The sequence below is a fragment of the Malus domestica genome, chromosome 15 (assembly GCF_042453785.1).
Source record: "Malus domestica chromosome 15, GDT2T_hap1".
In the NCBI taxonomy this organism is placed as follows: Eukaryota; Viridiplantae; Streptophyta; class Magnoliopsida; order Rosales; family Rosaceae; genus Malus; species Malus domestica.
In genome coordinates, this window is record NC_091675.1 from 11,580,931 (window position 1) to 11,605,480 (window position 24,550).

Here is a 24,550-nt window from a genome sequence, read left to right on the forward strand (position 1 = left end):
TACAATAAGGACTTTGGTTGCTTTGGCTGCACAGAAAGGGTGGAAAATTTATCAGTTAGATGTGAAGTCAGCATTTTTAAATGGAGTCTTGCAGGAAGAGGTTTATGTTGATCAACCTCTTGGGTTTGTGATTAAAAACAAGGAAGATGGGGTGTACAAACTCAAGAAGGCACTTTATGGTCTTAAGCAAGCTCCAAGAGCTTGGTATGAAGAAATCAATTCCTATTTCACCAAGGCAGGTTTTCAAAGAAGTCCTAGTGAAGCAACTTTATATGTGAAGATTACTAAAGGTGGAATACTTATTGTTTCACTGTATGTGGATGATATAATCTACACTGGGAATTCTCAAGAATTGTTGATGGAGTTCAAAACTGCAATGATGAGACAATATGAAATGACTGACCTTGGTTTGTTGCATCATTTCTTGGGTCTTGGTGTGATACAAACTGATAATTGCATTTTCTTGCATCAGAAGAAATATGCAAAGACACTGTTAGACAAGTTTGGTTTCAAGGATTGTAAATCTGTGGCTACTCCTCTGGCTGTGAATGATAAACTGTCTAAAATGGATGGTAGTGAACAAGCTGATGAGAGTCTATATAGGCAGATTGTTGGAAGCCTATTATATTTGACTGCAACAAGGCCAGATATCATGTTTGCAGCAAGCTTGTTAGCAAGATTCATGCATGGTCCTACTAGAAAACATATGGGAACAGCTAAGAGGGTGCTGAGATACATTCAAGGCACGCTTGATTATGGTATAGCATATGAGAAAGGAAATGAAGCAATGCTTATTGGCTACTGTGACAGTGATTGGTCAGGTAGTGAAGATGACATGAAGAGCACATCTGGATATGCTTTTAATCTTGGTTCAGGAGTGTTTTCGTGGGCATCAGTCAAGCAAAGTAGTGTTGCATTATCTACTGCAGAAGCTGAATATGTTAGTGCAGCAGAGGCCACAGCACAAGCAATTTGGTTGAGATTTGTTCTTTCGGATTTTGGTGAAGAACAGGTTGAGCCAACTACAATCTTATGTGACAATACATCTGCTATTGCCATAACCAAAAATCCTGTGCATCATCATAAGACAAGACATATAAACAGGAGGTTTCATTTCATTCGTGATGCACTGCAAGATGGAGAAATTGACTTACTGTACTGCAAGACAGAGGAACAGGTTGCAGATATTTTCACTAAGGCTTTGTCCAGAGATCGGTTTGAATTTCTGAGACAGAAGCTTGGAGTAATTTCAGCACAACACTTAGAAGGGAGTGTTGGAATATAAGTGAGTGTGCTGTGTTTTTCTTATTGTTTCTAAGTTTAAATGTGAGCCATTGGATTATAGACCAATTGGACAGCTGAGATGTAATCTTAGTTTTAGTTTAACATATTGCCACTTGTATCTATCTTATAGGATAGATTACATGAAGGGTTGTGATTGTTTTGTGTGAATTCTCTTCTCTTCGGGTATATCCTTGCACATGACTTGTGTGCAGATCATGAATGAAGAAAAAGCTTTGTTAGTTCGGGTTTTTCTCTTTGAACGTTCTAGCTGCATTCATCTGTGTAGGAAGAGATCATTCATTTTCTTCTTGATTTCATTTCTACAAAACAGGGTCACATTCCTGATTGCTAACATATATGAGTCATCTTGTTCCAACAGAATCGAAGTAGCTAGCGTTTATTTCCATGGTATCGAAAAATATCTCCCACCCGATCCTCTTCATCTTCCTTGTTTCTTGTAATTTTTCGTGTTCTTCCGCACAAACTTGGATTCGAGCTGGTTACTGGTACACCGGCAGCGACTTTCCTTTACAGGAGGTAAACTCTGCCTTGTTCACACATCTTATTTGTTCTTTTGCCATTGTGAATTTCTCCACCTACCAGCTCTCCATCCCTTCTGCTCATGAACAATACTTCTCGAGCTTCACCGATATTGTCAAGCGCAAAAACCCATCAATCACAACGCTCCTATCCATATGGGATGGAGAAGCAGCAACAACTCAGCTAATTTTGGGTCAGAGAGCAAACTTTTCAGTCTTGTCTAAAATGCTCGAAATCCCTTCGAATAGAAAGTCTTTCATTGAGTCCTCCATCGAAGTGGCAAAACGTTATGGCTTTCAAGGTATAGACTTACTCTGGGCTTGGCTTAACACAACCTCAGATGTGATCAATATGGAAAAGCTACTGGACGAGTGGCGAGTTGCTGTGATTTCTGAGGCAAGAAACTCTGGTCTGCCACGATTAACATTGACAATGGCGGTTAGGTATATTCCCACTTTTGAATCGTTGATTTATCCGGTTGAATCTATGAAGAGGAATTTGGATTGGGCGCATGTTGTGGCGTATGACTACCATCTGCCTTTAAAGGAGAATGTTATTGGTGCTCATGCTGCTTTATATGATCCTTCGAGCTATGTTAACACCGACTATGGGATAAAGCAATGGTTAAACTACTCATTTCCGGCCAGCAAACTGGTTTTGGGTTTGCCTTACCATGGCTATGCGTGGACAGTTGCAAACCCCAAAGACAATAATGGAATCGGGGCACCTGCATCTGGCTTTGCTGTGACAAAAGATGGATCAATGAGCTATAAGCTCATCAAGTGGTACATTCGAAGCTACAGAGGGCTCATAGCGTATAATGATACTTATGTCTTGAATTACTGCATGGTAGGATCGACTTGGATTAATTTCGATGATGCGGAAGCCATCAGAGCTAAGATTGCATATGTGAAAGCGAAGAAGCTACTCGGTACCAATATGTTTCAAGTCAGCAATGATGATGAAAATTGGGCACTTTCTCGGGCAGGTAGGCAATACTTATCCCACAAGCAATGTTAATTATCGATGAAGATAAGCCAAAGAGATTTCCTAAGATGCGTTCCAACATGTCATACAACTCGAGTTTATAGCATGCATGAACAAAGTTTAATTGTTACAACAGGCAATTTGCAGACATCTAATTGTTTTACTTCCAACTGCTTTAATGATTGACAGCTCAGGAGGAAGGAAATGATCACGAAAAGAAACCCCGGTTACTGCTTGTAATAGTGCTATCAGTTACTTCGGTCGTAATTCTCATAGCTTTCGTGGTGTGTTTCTAGCAGAGAGAACTAGTGAAGACAAGAGGTTATATGCTCAACTGTGATGGTTTGTTTCTAATAGAAATTAAATGAAGAGATAGCGATCGACATTAACAGATTTGCATTTGAAATTTGTATTCCTTCTGGTTTCAGGGATGATTGTTCTAGGCAGATCAAGGTCTACTAGTACATCAGCTGTTGACAGTGATGCTCCGAATCTGAAAGTATACCACTTTTCCAGTCTCAAAGCGGCTACAAATAACTTCTCAATTGAAAACAAACTTGGAGAGGGTGGATTTGGTCCCCGTTTACAAGGTAACATTTGGTACATTTTCTAAATATAATTTTATGCTGTGGGAACCGAAAGCTTATGGAACATCTACACACAAAACAGGCAGAGCAGTGTTTAATTATTCTTTTGCTAATCCTTGTTTCCTTAGGGTAAGTTGCGGAGAGGTCAGGAAATAGCAGTGAAAAGGCTTTCAAAAACGTCTACTCAAGGACTTCAGGAATTCGAAAATGAGGTTAAACTTACTGCGAGACTACAACATGTGAATCTAGTTCCTGTTCTTGGATTTTGCACTGAGAATGAAGAAAAAATGCTGATTCACGAGTACATGCCCAACAAAAGCTTGGACTTCTACCTTTTCGGTCTGCAATTTTTCATGCTTCTCGTTACATTTTAGAATGCATGCTAGAATAACGGTAATAACATTTACATTGGGTCTAAGCTTATGGACGTGCAGATTACTTTTCAACAAAAATTGTTTCAATTCATTAGAACTTCATGTACCGATTCTTGAATTTGTCATCTTCGCAGATCCTACCGGACAGTATTTCATGGATTGGAGAAAGCGTGTGCACATCATCGAAGGCATTATTCAAGAACTCCTATATCTTCAAGAATACTCAAACTTCACAATCATTCACCGTGATCTAAAAGCTAGCAACATTTTGCATGATGACGAGATGAATGCTAAGATTTCCGATTTTGGAATGGCCAAACTTTTCAGAAAGGATGAACTCGAAGGAAACACAAGGCGGATTGTTGGCACATAGTAAGTGATAAACTGCCTCTCATCAGTTATTCGCGTGTGACCATATCCTTATACTTGTTATACGCAAATGCAGTGGCTACGTACCTCCTGAATACGTACGAAAAAGGCATATACTCTATGAAGTACGACGTCTACAGCTTCGGAGTTCTACTTTTGCAAATGATTAGCGGACGGAAGAGTACACATTACTATGGTCCGAACGAAAGTATGCACCTCTTGGAATATGTAAGTTCGAGAAACTTTCTACGGTTCAAACTTCTGTCACGACCATAAACCATTACTTAAACATGAATGATTGAAATCATTAAAATTGTTTCAGGCATGTGTATCATGGAAAGAGGACAAAGGACTGGATTTTATCGATCCGTCACTTGACGATTCTTCTTCTTCTTGTAAGTTATTGAGATGCTTGCAAGTGGCACTGCTCTGTGTCCAGGAAAATGCCGACGATAGGCCTACAATGCTGGAAGTTTATTCCATGCTCATATCTGACACTCAAGCCGTTCCAACTCCTACAAAGACGGCTTTCTCAGTGAAAAATTACGACAACGTGGACAACATATGTACCCCGCAGCCAGGAAATTGTTCGGTTAATGATGCTCAGATCTCCGAACTCCAACCCCGATGAGAATGCAGGCTCAAGTGAAAATGCGGGCGCGAATGAGAAGCGTCTATGAGAAGGAAGTGCACACAAGTTTCTAGCAATTTTGGATTCTTCGTCTCGTGGAAGACATTGGAAGTTTTAAAGATTTAGTATTTTGTTAAAGGGACACTTAACTACCCATGTTCTTTAATTGAAACCTTGATGGTTTTTAACTTTTGATCGAAGTCCCTGACATTAATGTAATAATGTATTTTTATGAAGGTTATTATATTTTTAAATTAAAAATAAAATTTTTAGTTATTTATATTAATGAGATTTTAAATGAAACCATATTTTATGGGATTAAAAATATTAAAGATGAATTATACTCTCCAATATATTGTGTGTGTGTATGTATATGTGTGTGTGTGTATACACATGGGTACGTTCATCAAAACTAACAAAAAAATTATTGTACCAAATTATCGGTACATTTTTCAAAAGCACAAAAAAAAAGCCTTAATAACATTATTAATTTTCTTCTATTAAACTTGATATGGATACATTCTCAAATCAACGAAAAATAGAATGTATTCATATAAGTTTAAAAATGGATTAGAGAAAAGATTGAATGAAATTTTATATAAAAAATGGGTACATTTTAAATTAAAAAAGGGTACATTTTTAACAAATTGGTATATTTGAGATTGGATACATATAAGATTAAAAAATTGAAAATTTTTTATAAAAATTTAATGGGTACAAACTTATTCTAATTTTATTTTTTTATTTGGGAAATGTTTGAATTGAAAATTAATTAGGAGTTTAATAAGGGTGTGAGTATTAAAACTCTAAATCAATTACTAATTTTTTTTTATAAAAATTATGTAACTTACATGTAATTCATTAATATATTAATGATAGGGACTTTGATCAAAATCTAAAAACTGATAAGGTCTTAGTCAATGAACATTAGAAACTAGGGACCGGAAACTAATTTTTCCTTTGTTAAATGACCAAGTATATGCCAATTTGTTGTTCTACTGAATCTCACGTCGGAAGAGAAGAGACATGTCCGATTGGTTTTATGGTGAAACCTCAACTCTCCTCGCCTACACGATTATTTTATACAACAAAAACAAAACATTGGAGTAAAAAACTAAATTTCGGCCTGCATTGTTCCCAGACGAACACATGTGAACAGGAAATACACTTAAATCAACTTCTCAGATTTCATTCCAATCAGTAAGAGACGGAGTCCTCCTTTTTATATTTTAAAACAGATTAAGTTTAAATGGCCGGCAGAATTTCTTGTGATATTGTTTTAATCTTAACTTATTATTTAAATTAGCAATAAACTACTTCCTAGATTAATTATATAGCATAATTTTTAACGTTTTGCTTAATCCGTTTTATTTATATAGTTCGAATTTGATATGTTGTCCTTCATAATCTACTGTAACAAAAATGGCAATCCACAACTTTTTGCATATTCTCTTGCTCTTATGTTCCTTGATGATCATAAACACCGGCTGCACGGCCGAGGTTCCACCGGCGGTGAAAGCGGCATATTATCCTTCGTTTTCGCCGGATTTCCCACCTTCAGCCATAAACACATCATTCTTCACCCACATTTTCTATGCTTTTCTTGTGCCAAATAATGTCACTTTCAAATTTGACTTGTCAAATTCTACGGCTTTGCTCCTCTCCAATTTCACCACCACTCTCCGCCACAAAACTCCGCCGGTGAAGACCCTTTTGTCCATCGGCGGCGCAGCAGACGGCGTGGTACTGCCATTCGTCTTTGCTCGCTTGGCCTCAAAAGCTTCGTCACGTTCACAATTCATACAATCTGCCATAGAGGTTGCACGTAAGTTTGGGTTTGATGGGCTGGACCTTGATTGGGAGTTCCCTCAAAGCCCAAAAGAAATGAAGGATTTGGGCCACTTGCTAAAAGAATGGCGCCACGCTCTCAAGGAGGAGTCCAAATCCACGGCCCGCCTTCCTCTCCTCCTCACGGCCGCGGTATACTTCTCGGCCGACTTCTTCTTGGACGCCATTCCCCGATCCTACCCGGCGTCGTCACTGAAAAAGTACTTGGACTGGATCAATCCAATGTGCTACGACTACAACGGGGCTTGGAGCAACACCACAGGGCCCAATGCAGCATTGTGGAACTCGAATAGTAACGTAAACTCAATATATGGGCTTAGGTCATGGATCAAGGCCGGGATGCCCCCGGAGAAATTGGTTATGGGCCTGGCCCAATACGGCCGGTCATGGGAGCTCCAAAACCTGAAAAATCACAGCTTTGGAGCCACTGCTATTGGGCCAGGCCCAGGAGCAGGGATGTTGTCTTACCACCAAGTCGAGACTCTACTAAACCAATCGGGCGCAATTGTAGTGTATGATGTAGACACTGTATCCGTGTATTCATATAACGGGTCCACGTGGGTTTCGTATGATGATGCCTTCACCACGGCCGCGAAGATAGGGTTTGCTCAGGCCCTTAGGCTTCGTGGATACTTCTTTTGGGCCCTCAGTTATGATAGCGACTGGAAGATTTCGGCCCAAGGTAAACTGACCCGGTTTTCCTTGATAAATTAAATCCTAATTTTGCATTAATCTTAATTTAGCTTCCAAATCAATTTCTTAACAAATGAATTGTTTTAAAACTGCAGCTTCAAAGTCATGGATTCTTGACGAATGAGAAGATAAAAAGATCGAATTCCCTACCGGAAACTAGCAGCTGTTTCATGTTTAATATGTAAATCATCGATTCATCGAGTGATTAGCGAGTGTTTAGATTATTGAAATGAACCTTAATTATTTTATTTGTAGTATGAATCTAAGTAGATTGGAGATTTGTTATTTTACTTGATCAAGAGCCACATTCAACTTATATTTTGAAAAATGTTCATCTCAATCGATCCACGTAATCGCAGAGGGGAGTATGTGCGCCTCCTAACACCCAAGTTTAAATTCCCCTTCCCGTAATTATAGTTTCGAATATCACAAATTACATAATACAAGCACAACGTTTTGACCAATCGGCCAGTGAAAAACAGACCTCCCAAAAAGAAATTGCAAACTCATTTTTGTATAATTAGACTCTTGCAAAATTTCCTCATCACAAAACTGTAGCATTTCTCATCTCTCCAAACGACCTCCCAAATGAAATTTGAAACGAAAACAAAACCCCTCAAGCACAAATGGTTTGGTTGAACCGATTGGTGGAATTCTTGACAAGCCCTGCAAATAGACCAAACCGAACGAAGTCAATTATCATTGTAGAACTAAAACATTCTTCTTGGAAAATAAGGGATGCAATTTAAGTTAATTAAGATATTAACCCCCGATGAAAAGGAATGGAAAGAATTAGGAGGAGAGAGTTCTTTTACCTTTTAAAGTAACCAGTGTATTCTAACAAAAGGGAATGTAAGGATGCCGGAATTAGCTTTGCTTGTCTCTCACCCATTCAACAAAGTTATCAAAAATCACCGGCCATGCTTGATCAGAATCATAATTTTTAAGGTCTGGAAAACTTATCTGCCAAAAGTAAAGAAACAACAATCAGAACTCGTAGTTTTTCTTATGATTTTACACGGAAAGAGTCTGTGTGATAATCTTTTACTCGATAGAGTGCTGTTGTTTAGCCTCCCAAAATCACGGTTAGGATTTCAAGCCAAAGAAGAAGAAACTAAAATATGTAAAGATACAACATAGGAACCGGAATTTCTGGACAAAATAAAAGCAAACACAAGTTTACCTCATTGCAAAAACGGTAAAAATGCATCCACTGATCCATATTTAGTGCCCTGTACTCAGTTTGGACCTGCCAAAAGTTAAATTCAAGTCATCAAAGAACGACGGAACCTTATTTTAGAAAGCAAATGCATGTTCATTTACTGGAATTGCTTCAAAGAAAATGGCACAGGAACAACCAACACAGGAGCATACCTTCAAATACTTGATCAATAAATCAACCTGGAGCTGGTATCGAGGACCCAGTACGAGATTCAGTAATTCACACACAGTCTCAATGTCTACACTCTTTTGCCTTTCCTCTGAAAATTAAACAATTTCAGACAGTCAAGACAGAGATTTCCACAAAAAAAAAAAAAAGGTTCTTATCAAAAGACTTGTCAAGACAAGCTCACCTGTCAAGCAGTATTGAAATGCAAATGCATAGAAATCTTCAAATTTGGATGCTGTTGTCAACTTATCGAACAAAGAAAGCAAGATTAGTACCAGTGAATATTTCTGGCTTTCAAGCAGCATACAGTATTATGAACCAAATCACCTCAATAACGATTCCACGTGACTCCAAGAAATATAAAAAAATAAAGAAAGCATGATTACCTCTTTCTCCAATCCCGGTAGTGCTTTCTTTAATTTAGGGATAGTGTCGGCATGTAGATCTTTCAAGCCTCTTTGCCACTCATCCTAATTAGAACAACAGGAAAGAGAAAAACGGAAAAGGGAAATGACAATTAGAATACAAGTACTTATGAAGTAATGCTAGAAGACAACAGTGAAGATTCCAGGGACCTTCAACAATTAGAGCAAACTCTGCACACGTTCAAAATTCTTAATTAAGTTTTTTAAGTTAGTCTTAGTCCACCAGGTCGCCTTCTTCACTGAAAAGGCCACATACCGGACAGAATTCTCAAAGACCAGCTGAACAAAGAAGTATATTCTGTTTCCTAATTGTGGTATTACGTATCTCTTACTGCCTCTGATTGTATCTCCTAAGCTGTAATTGCGAATTGTTCTGACATAACATAAGTACCTCCTTTGCTTTCACTTAGGGTATACCAAAACTTAAATTTCAGTAAGAGGCTATCGTACTTTGGGTGGTTTCCTAATGAAAGCATCTTCTTTGTAAAACCATAAGAAAAATATATTACAAATAAGGGATACTGATCAGTATACACATAATTAGTTAGTGCATCATCCAATATTGTAGAGCATATCGCAAAAATACAAACATGAATGCATTACAAGCAAACCATGCATGCCAATTGGGAAACTAGAAGATATGAATAACCTAGTTCAATTATACAGTTATGTCTTACCTTTGAAAAGTAGCCCTGCTTTGCAGCTCTCATTTTCCTGAGTCATGCATCAATCAAATTCAATGAGGTTAAAAGATAAATGAATTGAAGCGTGTATACAGAAACACAGCAAACATAATTAACATACCAACTTACCAAGCAAGCATCAGTATTCTAACATCGGTATGGTCCACTTTCAAATCCGAACAAAGAGCCTCGATTCCTGTTGGGCTATTCAATTAAACATAAAGAGTTTAGCAAGAAGGTAAACAACATTCAGACAAATGCATATTTATTATACTGGAATTTACCGAAACTTCATAAATCCACGCCTATCCAGGCACGGTATACTTACTCAATCATGTTTAACGACTGGTTTGCATACGATTCAAAGAGGCTATCTATTTTGTCTACATCCTTTCTTGGTCTGCCTTTACCTGTTGCTGAATACATTACAACATCAAATGCACATCAGAGACAAGTAAATTCAACCTTTTCTACATGGTGGGAGTAATATCCAGAAAAACAAAACAAATTGTTATAGAATTATAATTTCCACCAACATTACAAGGATAATCTTCTGTAAATACTTAAACCGAACAATTGTAATTTGATCAACAACAACAAAGCCTTATGCCATTAAGTGGGGTCGGCTCTATGAATTTTAGAACACCACTGCGCTCGTTTTTGCGCCAAGTCTTCCGTTAGCTCTAAGTAATCCATGTATCTAATACTTCTTAAAACATAAATTATGAGTTTTGTAAAATCAAATCAACGGCCTAGATTTTATATAAAGTGTGATGAAATCTTACAACAGTCTACCAAATTCCAGAGGCCAAGCAGAAGCACTTCTTCAAAGGCAAGCAAAGGGTGCTAAAGTAATTTCACAATTCAACACTTCAAATTCACAATATATCAGATGGTCTGAGAAATATCATAGTTCTTCTGCTCCTCAAAATTCAAATACACAGAAACACTGAAATTTAAAAAATTGCATAAAAAATTCAAAATTCAAAATAAATAAAATTACGACACAATCCAAAACAAATGAAATCGAATACTTACTGGATGCCGAATTAAATAAATTCATGAACAAAATAAAATATAGCTTTTGCGACTTTCCTAGCTGCATAAGTTAACTCAGCTGCCTACTGATATATTCATGATTTTTATTTTATTTTTCTACATAAAAAATACATGATTTTTAATTTTTTTTTTCTCTGGGTTTTTTTTATCGGAAACCAATCAGAATCGGAGGAAAGCGAGATACCGGCGCGCTTCGAAACGACGTCGCAGGACGCGAGGGAAGGCGAAGTTGGTGGAGGTGCTTTTCTCTTAGAAGCGCGAGGCATTGTGCTTTTTTGAATTGGAACAATCAATCACAGCCGTCGATTCAATCGCCGGGAAGCACGATGATTCGAATTCGAAAAGACGGCGAGAGAGAGAGAGAGAGAGAGCGAGAGGGAGAGGGGGTGGGTAGTTTTATAGGCGTTTGGATTGGAAGACAGTAAAACGGAAGAAGAAGAAGATGGTTGCGGCAGTCCTGTAGGGGGGCGGGTGACTAAGACCACGCGCGGATTAGAGCGTGGCCTGGGTCTATGCGATTTGGGGTGTTTTTGGAATTTTGTCACTGCTTGTATGGATTTCCGTGCGCGGGTTGGCCGGTCTCAGAAGCGACAAAGTGATTTGTACAGGCCCGTTACGGCACGGATTATAACAAGTTTGCTTACCCTTCGGAATTTAATGAGAAATGTTACGCTATGATTGAATGGAGGAAATAAACTTAGAATTTGACTAAAAATTAGAATTTGTAAATTGACGTGCACTAATTATCGTATTTGAATTCATAAACATAGAAATTTAGAATTTCCGCGTGGAAAAAAAACTTGGAATTTGGGACCTCCAATTCCCAAGTTTAAATTCCATGTAAATATGTGTCATTTCCTAATTCTAAAATTGAGAACTTAAAAATAACAAATTCCGTTTTCAATTCCATTTTTCTTTTAGGTTAACCAAACAAAAAAATTCACAAATTCTAAAAAATAAAATTTCGTCAATTCAATTTCTGTCATTTTCGTAACTTTACAATTTAATATAAATTTTCGTATCAATATTATTGTATATAAAAAAAAATGAGTGACAAAGCATCTAGCAAAAAGTCACATTCTTAAGCGTCTCTTTATCATATTTCTCTGTACTCCACACACCCTACTACCATTTTCCTTTTCTCAAATTGTGTTTATTAATAATCATATTCATCAATTTTTCTTAATATACTCCATAATATATACTACTGAGTTATACAAAAAATCAGCAGTTATATTTTGTACATAAATATTTAATAAAATTTTACAAATAGTTAGATTCACAAACCGTATTAATGAGTGAGACGCCACATTGTAGGCAAAAACACAAATAGAACCCCATGCAACTTAAACAGGCTTACTTAACATGAACAAGCAAAGCTAGAAATCGAAGAACTTAAAAGATTAAAAATTCGGAAAACTTAGGAATATAAAAAGTAAAGAAAGAAAAATTGAATAAACTAAATCCCCTAATTGACTTGTATATTAAAACAAAATTTTAAAGTACAACACATATTTTTCGATTTCAAATGTGTGTAGTTTAGAACAATATATTTAGAAACTTGAATATCAATAACCAAACTTATTTCAAATCATGTGAATTAGTAGACAATTTATTAACAGTATCAATTCTAAGTATTTTGGTGAAATTTAGACTCTCCCCAATAAAAAACCTGACTTATCCCGAATTAGTTGAAAAAAAAAAAACCAATCCTCAATTTAACTTTTTAGATTTTTCTTAAACTAATTGGACCGTATAACCATTTAGTACTACGGTCTAGTTGTATTTTTTTTCAGTAATTATACCGAATTTGAACCACATTATTGCTAGCCTATTATGAGGCTAAGCCCACCTCTCCCCCTTAATGTAAAAAATATCGATTGTTAAAAAAAAAATATATATATATATATATTGGACCGTGTAAGCCAGTTCAATAAATGGGCCTACGAAATTCCCACGCTTAGATACGATCCAATAGGCCATAAAACACATAATCTCAAGCAGGCCCAATTGTTCAACGAAGCCCAACGTTATAAACTATAAATTACAAGACTTGGCAATTAGGGTTTCTATTGCTAGGGTTTTGTCTGCAAGTCGCTCCTCCGTTCACCGAGCTACCGCAGCGAAGATGGTAAGCCAGCTCTCTCCCTGTCTAACTGCATCTTCTACTCGTTGACTTCTGTCTTGTTCTTCTGACATTTGATGTCGGCCGTTGGATTTGCAGCCGTCACACAAGTCTTTCATGATCAAGAAGAAGCTGGCGAAGAAGATGAGGCAGAACCGACCCATTCCTCACTGGATCCGCATGAGGACCGACAACACCATCAGGTTATAATTAAAGAGACCCCATTTGATTTTGTTTAACTATTTTTTACATTTAGATTTTGTTCTTGGAAATTGCTTCCGCCGGCTCTAATACGGCGTGGTGTGCTTCAGGTACAACGCTAAGCGCAGGCACTGGCGCCGGACCAAGCTCGGGTTCTGAGGTGGATCACCCGCTACTCTATATCTGCCATGTGGTTGTCAAGATTTTAATTCTGAGAAACAGATGGAAACTTTTTATGTTTAATCAAATTGGGAACTTCCATAGAGTCCCGTTGCGGAGATTGCTTTATGAAATTGCTATTTTATTTGTAGTTTAATTGTATTTTCAGTATTGGGTAGGACCAATTTTTGAATTTAGCTGAGTTAAATCTGAATCATGACCACAAATGCTTTTATTCTGTTTTCGATATGTTTTGTTAATGTCATACTTGGGTCTTGCTTAATTTGATTCGATTGCGGATTGTCCTGATTAGTGATGTGCTTGTTTGGATGAGTGATTTGGTATTTGCATTTGCCTCGTAAATCTTGTACTCTCTGATTGCTTTTATAATTTGGAAGATAGTGGCAATGATTCCACCCAGCCTCAGTAATCCTTAAGGTTTTGGTTACGCATATTAGTGTGTTGCTAGATTTTCTGGTCAAAATAGTTCAATGTTTTTGTTGTTGCTTGGATACGTTGTGGTTATAGTTATGTTGATGTTGAGCCATGTAATTGGGAATGAAAATAGTTTTTCTTCTGTCTTGTACCTCGTTGTTCACTCTACGCAATGCAATTTAACTTATAGTTAGAGGAAGTATCTTGTCGGTTTACTTAGCAAGTTCCAAGTTAGAATAGTAATGCCCCTTGGTGGTATTCTAAAGAAGTGTCTTTTACGGTGGATATATGACTGATGGAGTCCAGTGACTACTAGGGAGGGATTTTCTAGTTTCTGTGTGGATGTCAAACTGCTTTCCAAGTTGAGATTTGTTGTTATTTTCCCGGGCTGATTCATCATTGAGCACTACACCCTCTTTTGGTTATGAAGATTGTTTAGGTCGGAATGAGATATATTTTAGGGGACAGTTGAACGAAGGAATACTTGGTTTTCATGCTGGGTTTTAAACTTGTCGTGTTTGCTACTCAGTGCTATCGTTCATCTCATTTTCCAGGTTGGTTCATGTTACAACTCTTGCTTCAACTGTCGATTTATGTTTGCATGTAGTATGTACTAGGACAGGAAGTTTGTGTTTCTGTTGGCATTGTGTTTCCTTTGGGAGACTAGCAGTTTCCCTGGCGTTTTATTAGGGTTTCGTATGAGCTGTTTTGCCCAACGATAATCAAATCGATTTTAGCCTACGCGTGTCTATATATATAATACATGATTCGGTTCATTTTACTAACTTGGGGCTTGTTTAGAACTGTTTTTAAAATGATTGAAGATGTTTATGGAACCAATTTTTATTAAAAGTACAAGTGAATTTTAGAAAAGCATTTGAAGTGTTTTTTTTATAAGGACATAATTGATGCTTCTTGCAGTAAGCACTTTAAGTGTTTTTGTAATCTATAAACGCTTTTTATAAGCGTTTTTAATCATTTTAAAAACAATTCCAAATGGTCACTTAGTACTACAGTCTAGTGGTATTCTATTCTTCTTCACTTGTAAGTGGGAAGTCTTAAAGTTTGATTATCGTCAAAGGTGAATTTATACCGTATAATTGCTAGCAGGTTAAGTTCATCTTTTTTCTTTAGTGTAGATAATAATGCATATTAAAAAAAGAAAAAAAACCTTCCAAATGAACCCTTGTATTTTAGTTTCAATTCCCTTCCTCAAACAAAGAGGAAAATGAATAGTTTTCATTATGGGAGAAAACTTTGAGTTTGTACTCCGACTTGTGTAATTTTCAAGATTACTTTTTTAAACAAGAAACTATCAAATTTTGATCTCATTCGGCTTCAAATCAGCCGTCTTACTTAATTTCAGAGTAGGTGAGAAATTATAATCGCGCAACCCTAACAGATGTCATCTCTCGTTTAAAAAGGTTTGGGCCTCTTAAAAGCACAAGGATAGAGGTGATGCCGTGATTGGGCCGCGTGTCAGATTTGGTGTAATTTCATTCCCGCCAGTTTCATTTCCCGCCAATAGTCGGGTCAATTAGCAAATGACATATATATACCCCACCCACCCGCCGTGAACGGCCTCTTGTTTCTCCCTCCCTCTCCAGTTTCCTCTCTCTCCCTCTCTGCCTCTAATCGTTGCAATACTCTCCAATGGCGTCTGAGAAGCTCACAGACTACGAGCGCAAGAGGCTCGAGAACATCCGCCTGAACGACGAAAAGATGGCCTCCCTCAAACTCCAATCCATCAAAGCCCAAGTCTCCGCCTCAACCAAACGCCCAAGGTTCTCTCTCTCTTTCTCTCTCTCTCTCTAAATTTACTATTTTCTTGAAAACCCGTTTCTAATTTCTGGTTTTAATTCTAGGGTTGAGATCAAATCGTACAAAGTCAGTCCGAAGAAACAACCCAAAACCCAGACCCCAATTGTCATGAGGCGGTCTTTACGCACGCGCGGATTACCGCCAGATGCGAACGGCCTAAGCGATGAGGCTCTCGAATCCATGGCCAAAACCATGAAATCTTCAAGCCCGTCGAAGGGGTTGCCTTGCTATATGGGTCCTCTTAGCATGAAAGACGCTTACAGAGGAATGTCAGATCGAGCTCTAATCGAAGCAATTCTGGATATTTCGAAGAAGTCCCAATTGGACGCTTCAGAGAAAGGTGAAGTTAAAGGCGAAAATAGTGGATTTAAAGGTGGAAAAGTTGAAAGTTCGGGCTTTTCAATTAGGAAGGAAGAAAATGAAAATGAAATTGGTGTGAAAATGGAGCCTTTGAGGGAGGGGATTGGTGGGTTTACTCGTGGTGGTTTTGTTAAGAAGGAAGAAAATGAAATGTGTAGTTTAAAGTTGGAGTCTTTGACTCTAAAACCGGAGAATGTCGCGAGGGTTGTGCCCGGGAGGATTATGAATGTGAAGTTTTTTCCCTGTACTAGTTCGAATATGATTGCGGTTGGGAATAAGTTTGGGAATATTGGATTTTGGCATATTGATTCTAAGGAAGATCAAGAAAGCGGTATCCATTTGTATCGTCCGCATAATTGTCCCATTTCCGGGATTTTGATTCAGCAACACTGCATGTCAAAGGTAATTTTTATCTGAATGATTCTTATATGATAACTTGGTTTGAGTGTTGAGACTTGAGAGGGAGAGAGATGTTTATGTTTCCGATTCGAAAGTGTAGATTTAAGTTCTGTTAAATTCTCGGTTATGTTTGCTCACACACTAATATACTTTGTTCTGCTGAACTTCTGAGTAGTCACATAAGAAAATGAGTTTGGTGACAATAAGGCGGAAACTCATCTTTCCGAACATTGGCACTGTTTTGCAGCATGCTTTTATGTGAGCAATCACTTGAATGAATTCGAGTAACTCTTGTGGTATATGCTAACATATGATGTTGAGTTATGTGCAGATCTTTACTAGTTGTTATGATGGCTATATCCGGTTGATGGATGCCGAGAAAGAGGTGTTTGATCTAGTATATTCCAGTGAGGACACTATATACTCTATGTCCCAACAGTCGAAAGATCCCAACTGCTTATATTTTGCTGAGGGCCACGGTGGTTTAAGCGTCTGGGATCAGAGAACGGGAAACTTGTCAAACCAGTGGTCTTTGCACGAAGACAGAATCAATAGCATTGACTTTAGCTCAGCAAACCCTAACCTCATGGCCACTAGTTCCACAGATGGAACTGCCTGCATTTGGGATCTGAGAAGAATCGTTGCAGGTAAAACTTTACAAACAGTCAGCCACAATAGGGCTGTGCATTCTGCTTACTTCTCGCCTTCTGGAAGCTTTCTCGCAACAACAAGGTAGCCATCTTACGCCTTTTTAACTTTAAAGTCTGTCTCGTTTTCTTCCACGCTGCAATGCTATGTTATAACAGTAATGTTCTTAAGTGGTGATTTATGAAATGGATTTGCATTGATCTCACTCGCTGTGGCCAGACTAATCTTCTCCTTGTCTTCGTGTAGTATTGACGACACTGTTGGTATATCAAGTGGGGTTAATTTTGAGAACACATCAATGATATACCATAATAATAAAACCAGCAGATGGATTTCTAAGTTCAGGTATGATTTTTACCAGATTTTGAAATGTTTATGACTTTCCTTTCGCTAGAACGTGGTCGCTTTTGCTTTCGCTTTCTGGCAGCTGACTTTGAAACTGGAAACAGGGCAATATGGGGGTGGGACGACGCCTACGTCTTCATTGGCAACGTGAAAAGAGGAGTAGATGTGATCTCCCCAGTTGAAAGAAGAACAGTGCTCACTTTAGAGAGCCCGCACATGACTGCAATTCCATGTCGATTTGATGCTCACCCTTACAATGTTGGGATGCTTGCAGGATCCACTGCTGGAGGCCAAGTTTATGTATGGACATTGGGATAGGAAATTCAGCTTCTCTACTTGCATGTAGTTAGTGAAAACATGACAAGTTTTGAACCTTGAACTTTAATTTAGTGAAATTGTTGTTGCGTGGCACGAGCTACTTTAGTTTAGTACCGACCCTAATTTACGAGGATTTTGAACTTCTCTGGCCAACTGGTGGCCTAACCCATGTACATTGTTGTGCTAGAAGAACGATGGGGGGAATTACGTCTTTCAACAATGTCAAGTTCTCCATGCTCAGGGCCGGTCTCAAGATGCCCCTGCAGACAGAAATTCAAACTTACTAATGCAAGGACATATATTAAAACAAACATTGATTTAGTACAAGCACCCGAAGTTTTCTACAAAAACACACGAGCCAAATTGGAGTCAACTAGCCCGTTGTCATGTTCCAATTGATTCTTAGACTAGTAATTCCTTATGTGTCCTCTTGAGCAAGGTATTTTTCAATAGTATTGAGTTTGAATTGTTTTTCTAGTGCGAAAAACCCGAAAGGAAAACACTTTAAGATGTTACACACCCTCATTTGGGCAAAACAAAGGATTTCAACTTTAAGATAAAGAGTGAAAGAAGACCCTTTTTAAGATGTTTTCTTTTTTCACAAAACGGCCTTCTAAACTATTCTAATCTACGGATTTCACCGCAAATGGGATGAGCTGACCAACTGATCCAATCCACGTCATCAAACCCTGTTAAGATAACTAAAATGCGCATAAATGCAGCAATGCATCAAACCCTTTCAAATTTAAATCGAACTGAAAACTAAACTAAATAAATTTGAAAAAAGAAAAGCGAACCTTCTTCTAACAATTGGCATTGGTCGTCAGAATTTTGAGCAGCCGAAGCCACGGCGGCTTCGGCGGCGCTCAGAAGGTTCAAGGACTCAGTCCAGCAGTCAGCAGCACGCCATAGAAACTTGGCTTTAGGGGAATAAGGGTGAAGAAGCCCACCGGAAACCCCGCACACGCCGCCGCCGATTCCAACTTCATCGTATATGTCGACGCGGATGTTGGAGTCTTTCGAGCTCTGATTAGCAAGTGCCACGAGACGGAGAGGCCGGCAAATCCAGCTCCGAGCACCGCATACCGTATACAACTAGGACTTACACTCGGAGGAGGACGGTGGCGCTGAGTCAGAGAATTCGGTGACCCAACTGAAGAAGAAGAAGAGGCCATCCTCACTGTGCCGCCACCTATCCCCTTTTCTCTTCTTTTGTTTTCCTTATTCAAAACGAGTCCATTTAAGTTTTCACAAAATTTCACTTTCGTCCATCGTCCTGTTGTTTGTAGGTTAAGACCTTTATTTTGAGATGCCACTGTGACATCCCGAACCCGAACTGAAAACAACACGTCGCGTCACATGACCACGCATGATTAAATCGGAATATCACCATCTTGGCATCTCCGTTTCATGCAAATCATTGTAGTTTTGTTAGTATTTCATATCCAAATACATCTATCAATTTTCATTAACTTTTTGTACGAAACTGTCACATGCAAAGCACAATACTATTGACATGGTTTCACAATTATATTTACATGGTAGACAAAAGAGCTCTTTCCATTACACATCGAAAAATTTGGACGAAACACAAACTAGTGCAGAGCTGAGGCACATTTGCCACTAAGACTACAGAAGCCATAGATAACTGTCCTGTAAATGTGTGTAGGTCACAACTGTTTAAGAAGATGTTAGGAAAATTATTATTACAAATAATTTATGCTTTGCGTAAAATAACGCGTCTTTCTCGCTTGTATTCGACTTCATCCCTCTGGTGCATAATAATAAGAGCTCTTCTCACCTGCAAATAAGTAGTTGTGATATCAATGAAAGCACCAACACACTCAAGATTGTTCATTTGTTCATTTGTCCCTGAGTCACACTAAGATGTGATATTATCAATATTCAAAAGACAATTCAAATCAGAAAGCATCAAATCCCAATCATCGTACTTTTCCAGATTTGTTGCTTACTTACGGAGGCAACTGTAATGGATATTTAATCAAATTCGTGCTTACAATGGATTCATTCATCCCCATTCTTGTGAGCTCATCGATCAGCTTTCTCTCTGATATGTGGTTCCCAATGCCTACTCTTCTCCTTATCTGAGTTTCAGCTTGCTGTTTAAGGGTCAAAAAATATGCACACGTTGGAAAAGAATAGGGTACGAGAAAGATGAGAAAGAGAACGAAAATGATATCTTATCTAGAACTCAGTTGCTTCGTTTCTTTTCTTGTAGGAAAGACGACAATGACATAGTTTCTTCTAACCTTAACTTCATTCGCCATCTCACCAGTGAGATTGACTTGTTGCTGTATTCCAGACTTTGCCGCGTCCATTGTGGCTGCGTTGAATAGTCTTATTGCTTCACGAACATGCTCCTCAGTAGCTTCGTGGCGCCTGAATTTGACATTGTAGTTTTCGTTATTAAAGTTCTAGTCCCCATTCCTAATAAAAAAACATCACAACTGGAAGTCCTAACTCCTAAGCATCAGTCTGTGTCACTAATACAGTAATACTTACAGTTGCATTTTTGCAAGGGCCTCACTCAACCTCACTATAGCTTCAAGCTGCCTTACAGTGATTGGGACTGCAGCAGCCTCTCCAGTTTCATTTGCTAGCTGTCTCATGTCCTAAAAGAAAATTCGTGAAGATGACGTCAATTGGAACCTTCTGAACAATATACCAATATGCAGACCCCGTTAATGAGAAATCAAATGGAACTCCCAATAAAAAACTTTTAGCATGATCTACTTCTTTGAGCACCATGTGAGAATTTTTGGGTTGGCATCTGTTCAATCCTCAATACAATAAGTTAACAGCAAGAATACCTGTCTGATTTTCACATAATTACTCTGCAGCTCTCTCGACGCAGTTTCTGATAAACGGGGGTGGCATTCAGTTCGACAATATTGTATGTACCTGCAAATGTTGCAAAGAAAAAAAATTCATCTCATTGATATTTCAATGGCAACATTGGATAATGTATGTATGAACTTGTGCTTCAAATTGATATACCTCTTCAGCCAATTCTCTTCTTTAGAAACTACTCTACCATCACCCAGTGCTGCACCAGCAGACGCATGAACCTTTATGATATGACTTGCTATAATCTGTCATTGAAAAGCTGAGTCAAGCTACTGATGGAAAAGGAAGTACAATCAAAGTGGACCAGCAGTGACACTCAAAGATTAGTACGCATTTGGTGTTGAAATGCCCACCAAAATTAAAACAAGAATTGTACTCCCAAAGTACTTAAGCAAAACACTTCGAACTAGCAATATTAAAAATACCTTATCCTGACTGTACATCCTGATATCTTTAACAATGAATATCAAGTCAAATCTCGAAAGAATTGTCGTCTGCAGATCGATATTATCCTGAGCAGTCTGAAAGAAAGCAAGAGTGTCAGTTAGTATTCAAAGAAATCACAAGTTGCATGTGAAACTCTTAAAATGGATCAACTAGGGTGACAGCGTACCTTAAGATCGTCATAACGTCCAGATGGAGGGTTAGCAGCTGCAAGCACAGAGGTTCTAGAATTAAGAACGGTTGTTATTCCTGCTTTGGCAATGGATATGGTTTGCTGCTCCATGGCTTCATGAATAGCAACCCTAAGCCACAACAATGTAGTCTATTAGAACTCCATGAAAAAACTAAGTTAAGCACATCAAGATCTCTATCCAGCTTGCATTACCTATCCTCTGATCTCATTTTGTCAAACTCGTCAATACAGACAACACCTCCATCCGCTAAAACCATGGCTCCTCCTTCAAGATAAAACTCACGCTGGGTTGCACCGAGAAATTCTAATTAGAGACATTTTCATATCAAAGGAAGGACAACTACCTCACTAATATTTTGTGAAAGGCATTGCAAACCTAGAGACAACAAGTATCCGTAAATTAAAATCAAAAGAAGATCAAGAACTTACAGAACTGCTATCCCTGATAACAGAAGCTGTAAGACCAGCAGCTGATGACCCTTTTCCTGAAGTATATACGGCCACCGGAGCTGTCTTCTCGACAAACTTGAGAAACTTTACAGAAGAGTTGAAATCAAATCAGCATGTGCTATTTGTAGAATGGAAGAAGAGCATAAACTGTCTTATTCTCACGTGGCTAGGAAAATAGGTCTTAAACTAACAGAGATATTTTCTGCGAAAAATAGTATACTGCCACTTATTTTGTGAGCCCATAAAATAAATATAAGAGAACCAACCTGTGATTTAGCAGTAGATGGATCCCCCAAAAGTAAGACATTAATATCACCTCTTAGCTTCACACCATCAGGCAAATGCTGCTCACATGAAGATGGGTTGTTAGTTGTTACCATCAATAAACCACACAAGTACTAAAAGACAAATTCAGGATATACCTTTCTAGATCCCCCGAACAGAAGACACGCCACAGCCTTCTTTACATCTTCATGACCAAATATAGAGGGAGCAATTTTCGAGCATATATTTTTATAAGCATCTTCTGAAGCAAACCTCTTGAACTCTTCTATCTGCAAACATATGAAAAATGGTTGAAAAATCATATTACTGGTTCCATAACAAAGCCTACTTCAATTAAAATATGACAAAAACATTTAGCATCTAGTGCTTGAATATATACTGCACAATTTCATGAAGACCTATATTTTAACTAACTAACAAGAGCTACGCATGTTGAAAACAATAGCAGTGTGGAGAAGACGTTAAAGATATTCCCAAATATTGAGTTCAACCAATACCTCGTCTTGTGTAAAAGCAGAGGGACCACGAGAGTTGGCATCAGTTGCTTCTTCTATTCCTACCACTCTGATGTAAGGCTGCCTAACAGCAACTGCTCCCTTGTGACTACATAGAACCGAATAGAGTAAACATCGAAGTTAAGCAGTGAAGTGCAGTATACAAAGATATTAAAATATTCATCTAAAAGTAATAACAATCCTCACGATGTGGCAGAATTGGAAGCTTGATAGATGCTATAAATGCCCATGATGGTTAATCTTGTGCCAGGCACAATTGTCTGAACAAGATGACGGTCCACAGATAGAAGCATATTTCTTGGAAGCTCTCCGGTAGGTACATCCTTCATAAACCAAGGGGGTGAAAACCACTAATTAATGAACATTCCATAATTCAATTTGAACTTCGTTTCCTTAATAAATTAAGATCATCACCTCTGGATTCTCTTGCAATTTCAAGGTTTGCTGATCAACATATATTAATGAACATTCCATAATTCAATTTGAACTTCGTTTCCTTAATAAATTAAGATCATCACCTCTGGATTCTCTTGCAATTTCAAGGTTTGCTGATCAACATACTTGCTCTTATCAGGAACCACAACCCACGGATCAAGCGGACAAGGCTCTTCTCCAGGCTAAACATTTCCAATCCCTTGTATTAGATGTCAAACTAGAAAAGAAAGCCAATCCAAGACAAATGCCGAAAGAAAGGAAGATAACAGGAATATAACAAACCTGAGGAATATGGTTGCAAGAGCGAGGGACGATTGCCCCACCAAGACCTGGCCGGCAAGGTACCCTCTGCACATTTTTACAGTTCTTACACATGACAATCACATAAGTCGCCTTCGCCTTGACCCTCGAAGCAGCTATAGTGATCCCGGAAACCTTGATGAGTTTTGATATGCATTGTGCCTACAATAATTTAAAAGCAAAATTATATATCATAACCAAACCATAAACTCCTAAAAAACCACCCCCCGATTCTCATTGCTCAAATAAACAACTTGTTATGTTCGATTAGAACTAAAAGTTTTATCATTTTCCCAAACTTTCTCATCAACCAAACAGAAGATACAAAGACCAAGCAAAAAAACAAAGAAACAACCAACCCCGAGCTGGCGCATGGACGCCGGGTCCTCTTTGGAGGTCAGCAAGATCTGAACATCCTCCGGCACCCGTTCCTCCAATTTCCCTTCGTTTCCGGGAACTTTCGTCTTCAAATTCGCCAAAACCTGACCGGCGGCGTTCTCAAACTACAAAATCGCCAAAATTAAAGCAAATCAAAATTAATTAACAGACAAAAAAATGATTAAATGAAATCGATAGGGGATAATTAACCAAGAGGTCAAGTTTTAACCAGAGGCAAGTAATCGGAGGGGGCAGAGCGGAGCTTTGCGACGAGGTCGGCGTCGAAAGAATCGAGGTCTTCAATGTCGACGAGAAGGTACTTAGGGTTGTGGAGGAGGCTCTCCCTGTAGGAAAACACATTTTTCTGGGTCTCAAAGCTTCGGATGAATTCCTTGAATTTCTGGAGGACCGAGTGGCGGGTGGCAGCTGCGGCGTTGCTTCCTGGGTCTCCTCCATCGCCGCCGAGAGACTGCGCTTGGTCGCTGTAATAGATCGCTCCTTCGTCCCACCCTGACATGACTCTGCTCTCTCTCTCTCTCTCTCTCTCTCTCTCTAGAATTACAATGTTAAGTCCCTCTCACTTTCTCTCTCTAAAATGCTCACTCAGTGGTCTAAAAAGGTCAGATGACTGGTAGGGCAACCGCGCGAAGGAGGAGTACATCTTTTGGCGGGAAGAATTTGGCGGGAAAGAGGGCGAGGGTTTATCTGGCAGTGGCACGTGACTCAATGGTTAATAATGGACCAGTAATTTGGGCCGGACAGGGCGGCTCACCCTGGGGGGCAGAGGCCCAAGCTCTACTTGGCCTTTCTTTTTAAATTTATTATTACAAAGGGAAGAGCGAGGATTTGAGAGTATTACAATAACTTATGAGAGGATGAAGTTTCGAGCTCAAGACGTATAAGTGAGAACCAACACCTTATCAACTAAAATATTGGACCACATGACATAATCCTAAATTGATACCAATCGTAAAGAGCTCGCGAGTAAAGCTTCGCCTATA

At 38.6% G+C, this 24,550-nt stretch overlaps 7 protein-coding genes and 1 long non-coding RNA gene across 9 annotated transcripts; 5 read left to right on the forward strand and 3 right to left on the reverse strand.

The window, feature by feature from the left end:
• Positions 1–1,499: 1,499 nt before the first annotated feature.
• On the forward strand, positions 1,500–5,104 carry LOC103424786 (class V chitinase-like). 2 transcript variants are annotated; one of them, XM_070814787.1, is made up of 7 exons: positions 1,500–2,812; positions 3,001–3,132; positions 3,240–3,401; positions 3,527–3,791; positions 3,907–4,144; positions 4,218–4,369; positions 4,464–5,104. In XM_070814787.1, the coding sequence occupies exons 1-2, from the start codon at positions 1,690–1,692 to the stop codon at positions 3,105–3,107; spliced, it is 1,230 nt and encodes a 409-aa protein (XP_070670888.1). In that variant the 5' UTR covers positions 1,500–1,689; the 3' UTR covers positions 3,108–3,132; positions 3,240–3,401; positions 3,527–3,791; positions 3,907–4,144; positions 4,218–4,369; positions 4,464–5,104. The 2 variants fall into 2 exon arrangements, with proteins under 2 accessions (XP_070670888.1, XP_028950062.2); XM_029094229.2 differs by having other exon boundaries at positions 3,527–3,737.
• LOC139187739 (receptor-like serine/threonine-protein kinase SD1-6) lies at positions 3,138–4,772 on the forward strand. The gene is made up of 5 exons (XM_070812671.1): positions 3,138–3,153; positions 3,240–3,401; positions 3,907–4,137; positions 4,218–4,369; positions 4,464–4,772. Exons 1-5 carry the CDS (start codon positions 3,138–3,140, stop codon positions 4,770–4,772), a joined length of 870 nt encoding a protein of 289 aa, XP_070668772.1.
• Positions 5,105–6,173: 1,069 nt separating the features above from the next.
• On the forward strand, positions 6,174–7,584 carry LOC103400329 (nod factor hydrolase protein 1-like). The gene is made up of 2 exons (XM_008353998.4): positions 6,174–7,302; positions 7,409–7,584. Exons 1-2 carry the CDS (start codon positions 6,195–6,197, stop codon positions 7,435–7,437), a joined length of 1,137 nt encoding a protein of 378 aa, XP_008352220.3. The 5' UTR covers positions 6,174–6,194; the 3' UTR covers positions 7,438–7,584.
• Positions 7,585–7,703: 119 nt separating this feature from the next.
• Positions 7,704–11,431, reverse strand: LOC103415560 (uncharacterized). The gene is made up of 10 exons (XM_008353877.4): positions 11,055–11,431; positions 10,140–10,227; positions 9,941–10,015; positions 9,806–9,842; positions 9,090–9,173; positions 8,888–8,948; positions 8,688–8,794; positions 8,497–8,562; positions 8,129–8,276; positions 7,704–7,979 (listed from the first exon to the last, which is right to left on the reverse strand). Exons 1-9 carry the CDS (start codon positions 11,134–11,136, stop codon positions 8,181–8,183), a joined length of 696 nt encoding a protein of 231 aa, XP_008352099.1. The 5' UTR covers positions 11,137–11,431; the 3' UTR covers positions 7,704–7,979; positions 8,129–8,180.
• Positions 11,432–12,873: 1,442 nt separating this feature from the next.
• LOC103414655 (large ribosomal subunit protein eL39z/eL39x) lies at positions 12,874–13,569 on the forward strand. Its single transcript, XM_008353019.4, has 3 exons — positions 12,874–13,001; positions 13,095–13,198; positions 13,307–13,569. Exons 1-3 carry the CDS (start codon positions 12,999–13,001, stop codon positions 13,353–13,355), a joined length of 156 nt encoding a protein of 51 aa, XP_008351241.1. The 5' UTR covers positions 12,874–12,998; the 3' UTR covers positions 13,356–13,569.
• A 1,645-nt stretch (positions 13,570–15,214) lies between these two features.
• On the forward strand, positions 15,215–17,774 carry LOC103400021 (uncharacterized). Its single transcript, XM_008338701.4, has 5 exons — positions 15,215–15,574; positions 15,656–16,373; positions 16,702–17,102; positions 17,265–17,363; positions 17,468–17,774. Exons 1-5 carry the CDS (start codon positions 15,444–15,446, stop codon positions 17,679–17,681), a joined length of 1,563 nt encoding a protein of 520 aa, XP_008336923.3. The 5' UTR covers positions 15,215–15,443; the 3' UTR covers positions 17,682–17,774.
• LOC139192223 (uncharacterized) lies at positions 17,156–19,100 on the reverse strand. The gene is made up of 3 exons (XR_011576210.1): positions 18,479–19,100; positions 17,377–17,941; positions 17,156–17,275 (listed from the first exon to the last, which is right to left on the reverse strand). It is a non-coding gene; the product is annotated as an uncharacterized lncRNA (long non-coding RNA).
• A 75-nt stretch (positions 19,101–19,175) lies between these two features.
• Positions 19,176–24,170, reverse strand: LOC103415561 (DNA replication licensing factor MCM5-like). The gene is made up of 18 exons (XM_029094344.2): positions 23,779–24,170; positions 23,531–23,674; positions 23,154–23,333; positions 22,955–23,053; positions 22,623–22,759; positions 22,419–22,524; positions 22,059–22,190; positions 21,903–21,980; positions 21,616–21,720; positions 21,379–21,470; positions 21,163–21,295; positions 20,975–21,070; positions 20,700–20,794; positions 20,513–20,603; positions 20,205–20,314; positions 19,952–20,081; positions 19,700–19,801; positions 19,176–19,482 (listed from the first exon to the last, which is right to left on the reverse strand). The coding sequence occupies exons 1-18, from the start codon at positions 24,064–24,066 to the stop codon at positions 19,399–19,401; spliced, it is 2,202 nt and encodes a 733-aa protein (XP_028950177.2). The 5' UTR covers positions 24,067–24,170; the 3' UTR covers positions 19,176–19,398.
• Between the last annotated feature and the right edge of the window lie 380 nt (positions 24,171–24,550).

Bases quoted from the DNA above. Each gene is read 5' to 3' on its own strand.
- LOC103424786 (XM_070814787.1), top strand. From the start codon at position 1,690: ATGGTATCGAAAAATATCTCCCACCCGATCCTCTTCATCTTCCTTGTT. The intron at 2,813-3,000 runs GTAGGCAATACT...AATGATTGACAG, and splicing joins TTGGGCACTTTCTCGGGCAG to CTCAGGAGGAAGGAAATGAT.
- LOC139187739 (XM_070812671.1), top strand. The intron at 4,138-4,217 runs GCACATAGTAAG...ACGCAAATGCAG, and splicing joins AAACACAAGGCGGATTGTTG to TGGCTACGTACCTCCTGAAT. The intron at 4,370-4,463 runs GTAAGTTCGAGA...AAATTGTTTCAG, and splicing joins GTATGCACCTCTTGGAATAT to GCATGTGTATCATGGAAAGA.
- LOC103400329 (XM_008353998.4), top strand. From the start codon at position 6,195: ATGGCAATCCACAACTTTTTGCATATTCTCTTGCTCTTATGTTCCTTG. The intron at 7,303-7,408 runs GTAAACTGACCC...TTAAAACTGCAG, and splicing joins CTGGAAGATTTCGGCCCAAG to CTTCAAAGTCATGGATTCTT.
- LOC103415560 (XM_008353877.4), bottom strand. From the start codon at position 11,136: ATGCCTCGCGCTTCTAAGAGAAAAGCACCTCCACCAACTTCGCCTTCC. The intron at 8,949-9,089 runs GTAATCATGCTT...TTGTTCGATAAG, and splicing joins TACCGGGATTGGAGAAAGAG to TTGACAACAGCATCCAAATT. The intron at 8,563-8,687 runs GTATGCTCCTGT...AACTTTTGGCAG, and splicing joins TATTGATCAAGTATTTGAAG to GTCCAAACTGAGTACAGGGC.
- LOC103414655 (XM_008353019.4), top strand. The intron at 13,199-13,306 runs GTTATAATTAAA...GGTGTGCTTCAG, and splicing joins AGGACCGACAACACCATCAG to GTACAACGCTAAGCGCAGGC.
- LOC103400021 (XM_008338701.4), top strand. From the start codon at position 15,444: ATGGCGTCTGAGAAGCTCACAGACTACGAGCGCAAGAGGCTCGAGAAC. The intron at 15,575-15,655 runs GTTCTCTCTCTC...TTTTAATTCTAG, and splicing joins GCCTCAACCAAACGCCCAAG to GGTTGAGATCAAATCGTACA. The intron at 17,103-17,264 runs GTAGCCATCTTA...GTCTTCGTGTAG, and splicing joins AGCTTTCTCGCAACAACAAG to TATTGACGACACTGTTGGTA.
- LOC103415561 (XM_029094344.2), bottom strand. From the start codon at position 24,066: ATGTCAGGGTGGGACGAAGGAGCGATCTATTACAGCGACCAAGCGCAG. The intron at 21,471-21,615 runs GTAAGTTCTTGA...GGTGCAACCCAG, and splicing joins TTATCAGGGATAGCAGTTCT to CGTGAGTTTTATCTTGAAGG. The intron at 20,315-20,512 runs GTATTCTTGCTG...ATTTTCTTTTAG, and splicing joins ATTATGTGAAAATCAGACAG to GACATGAGACAGCTAGCAAA.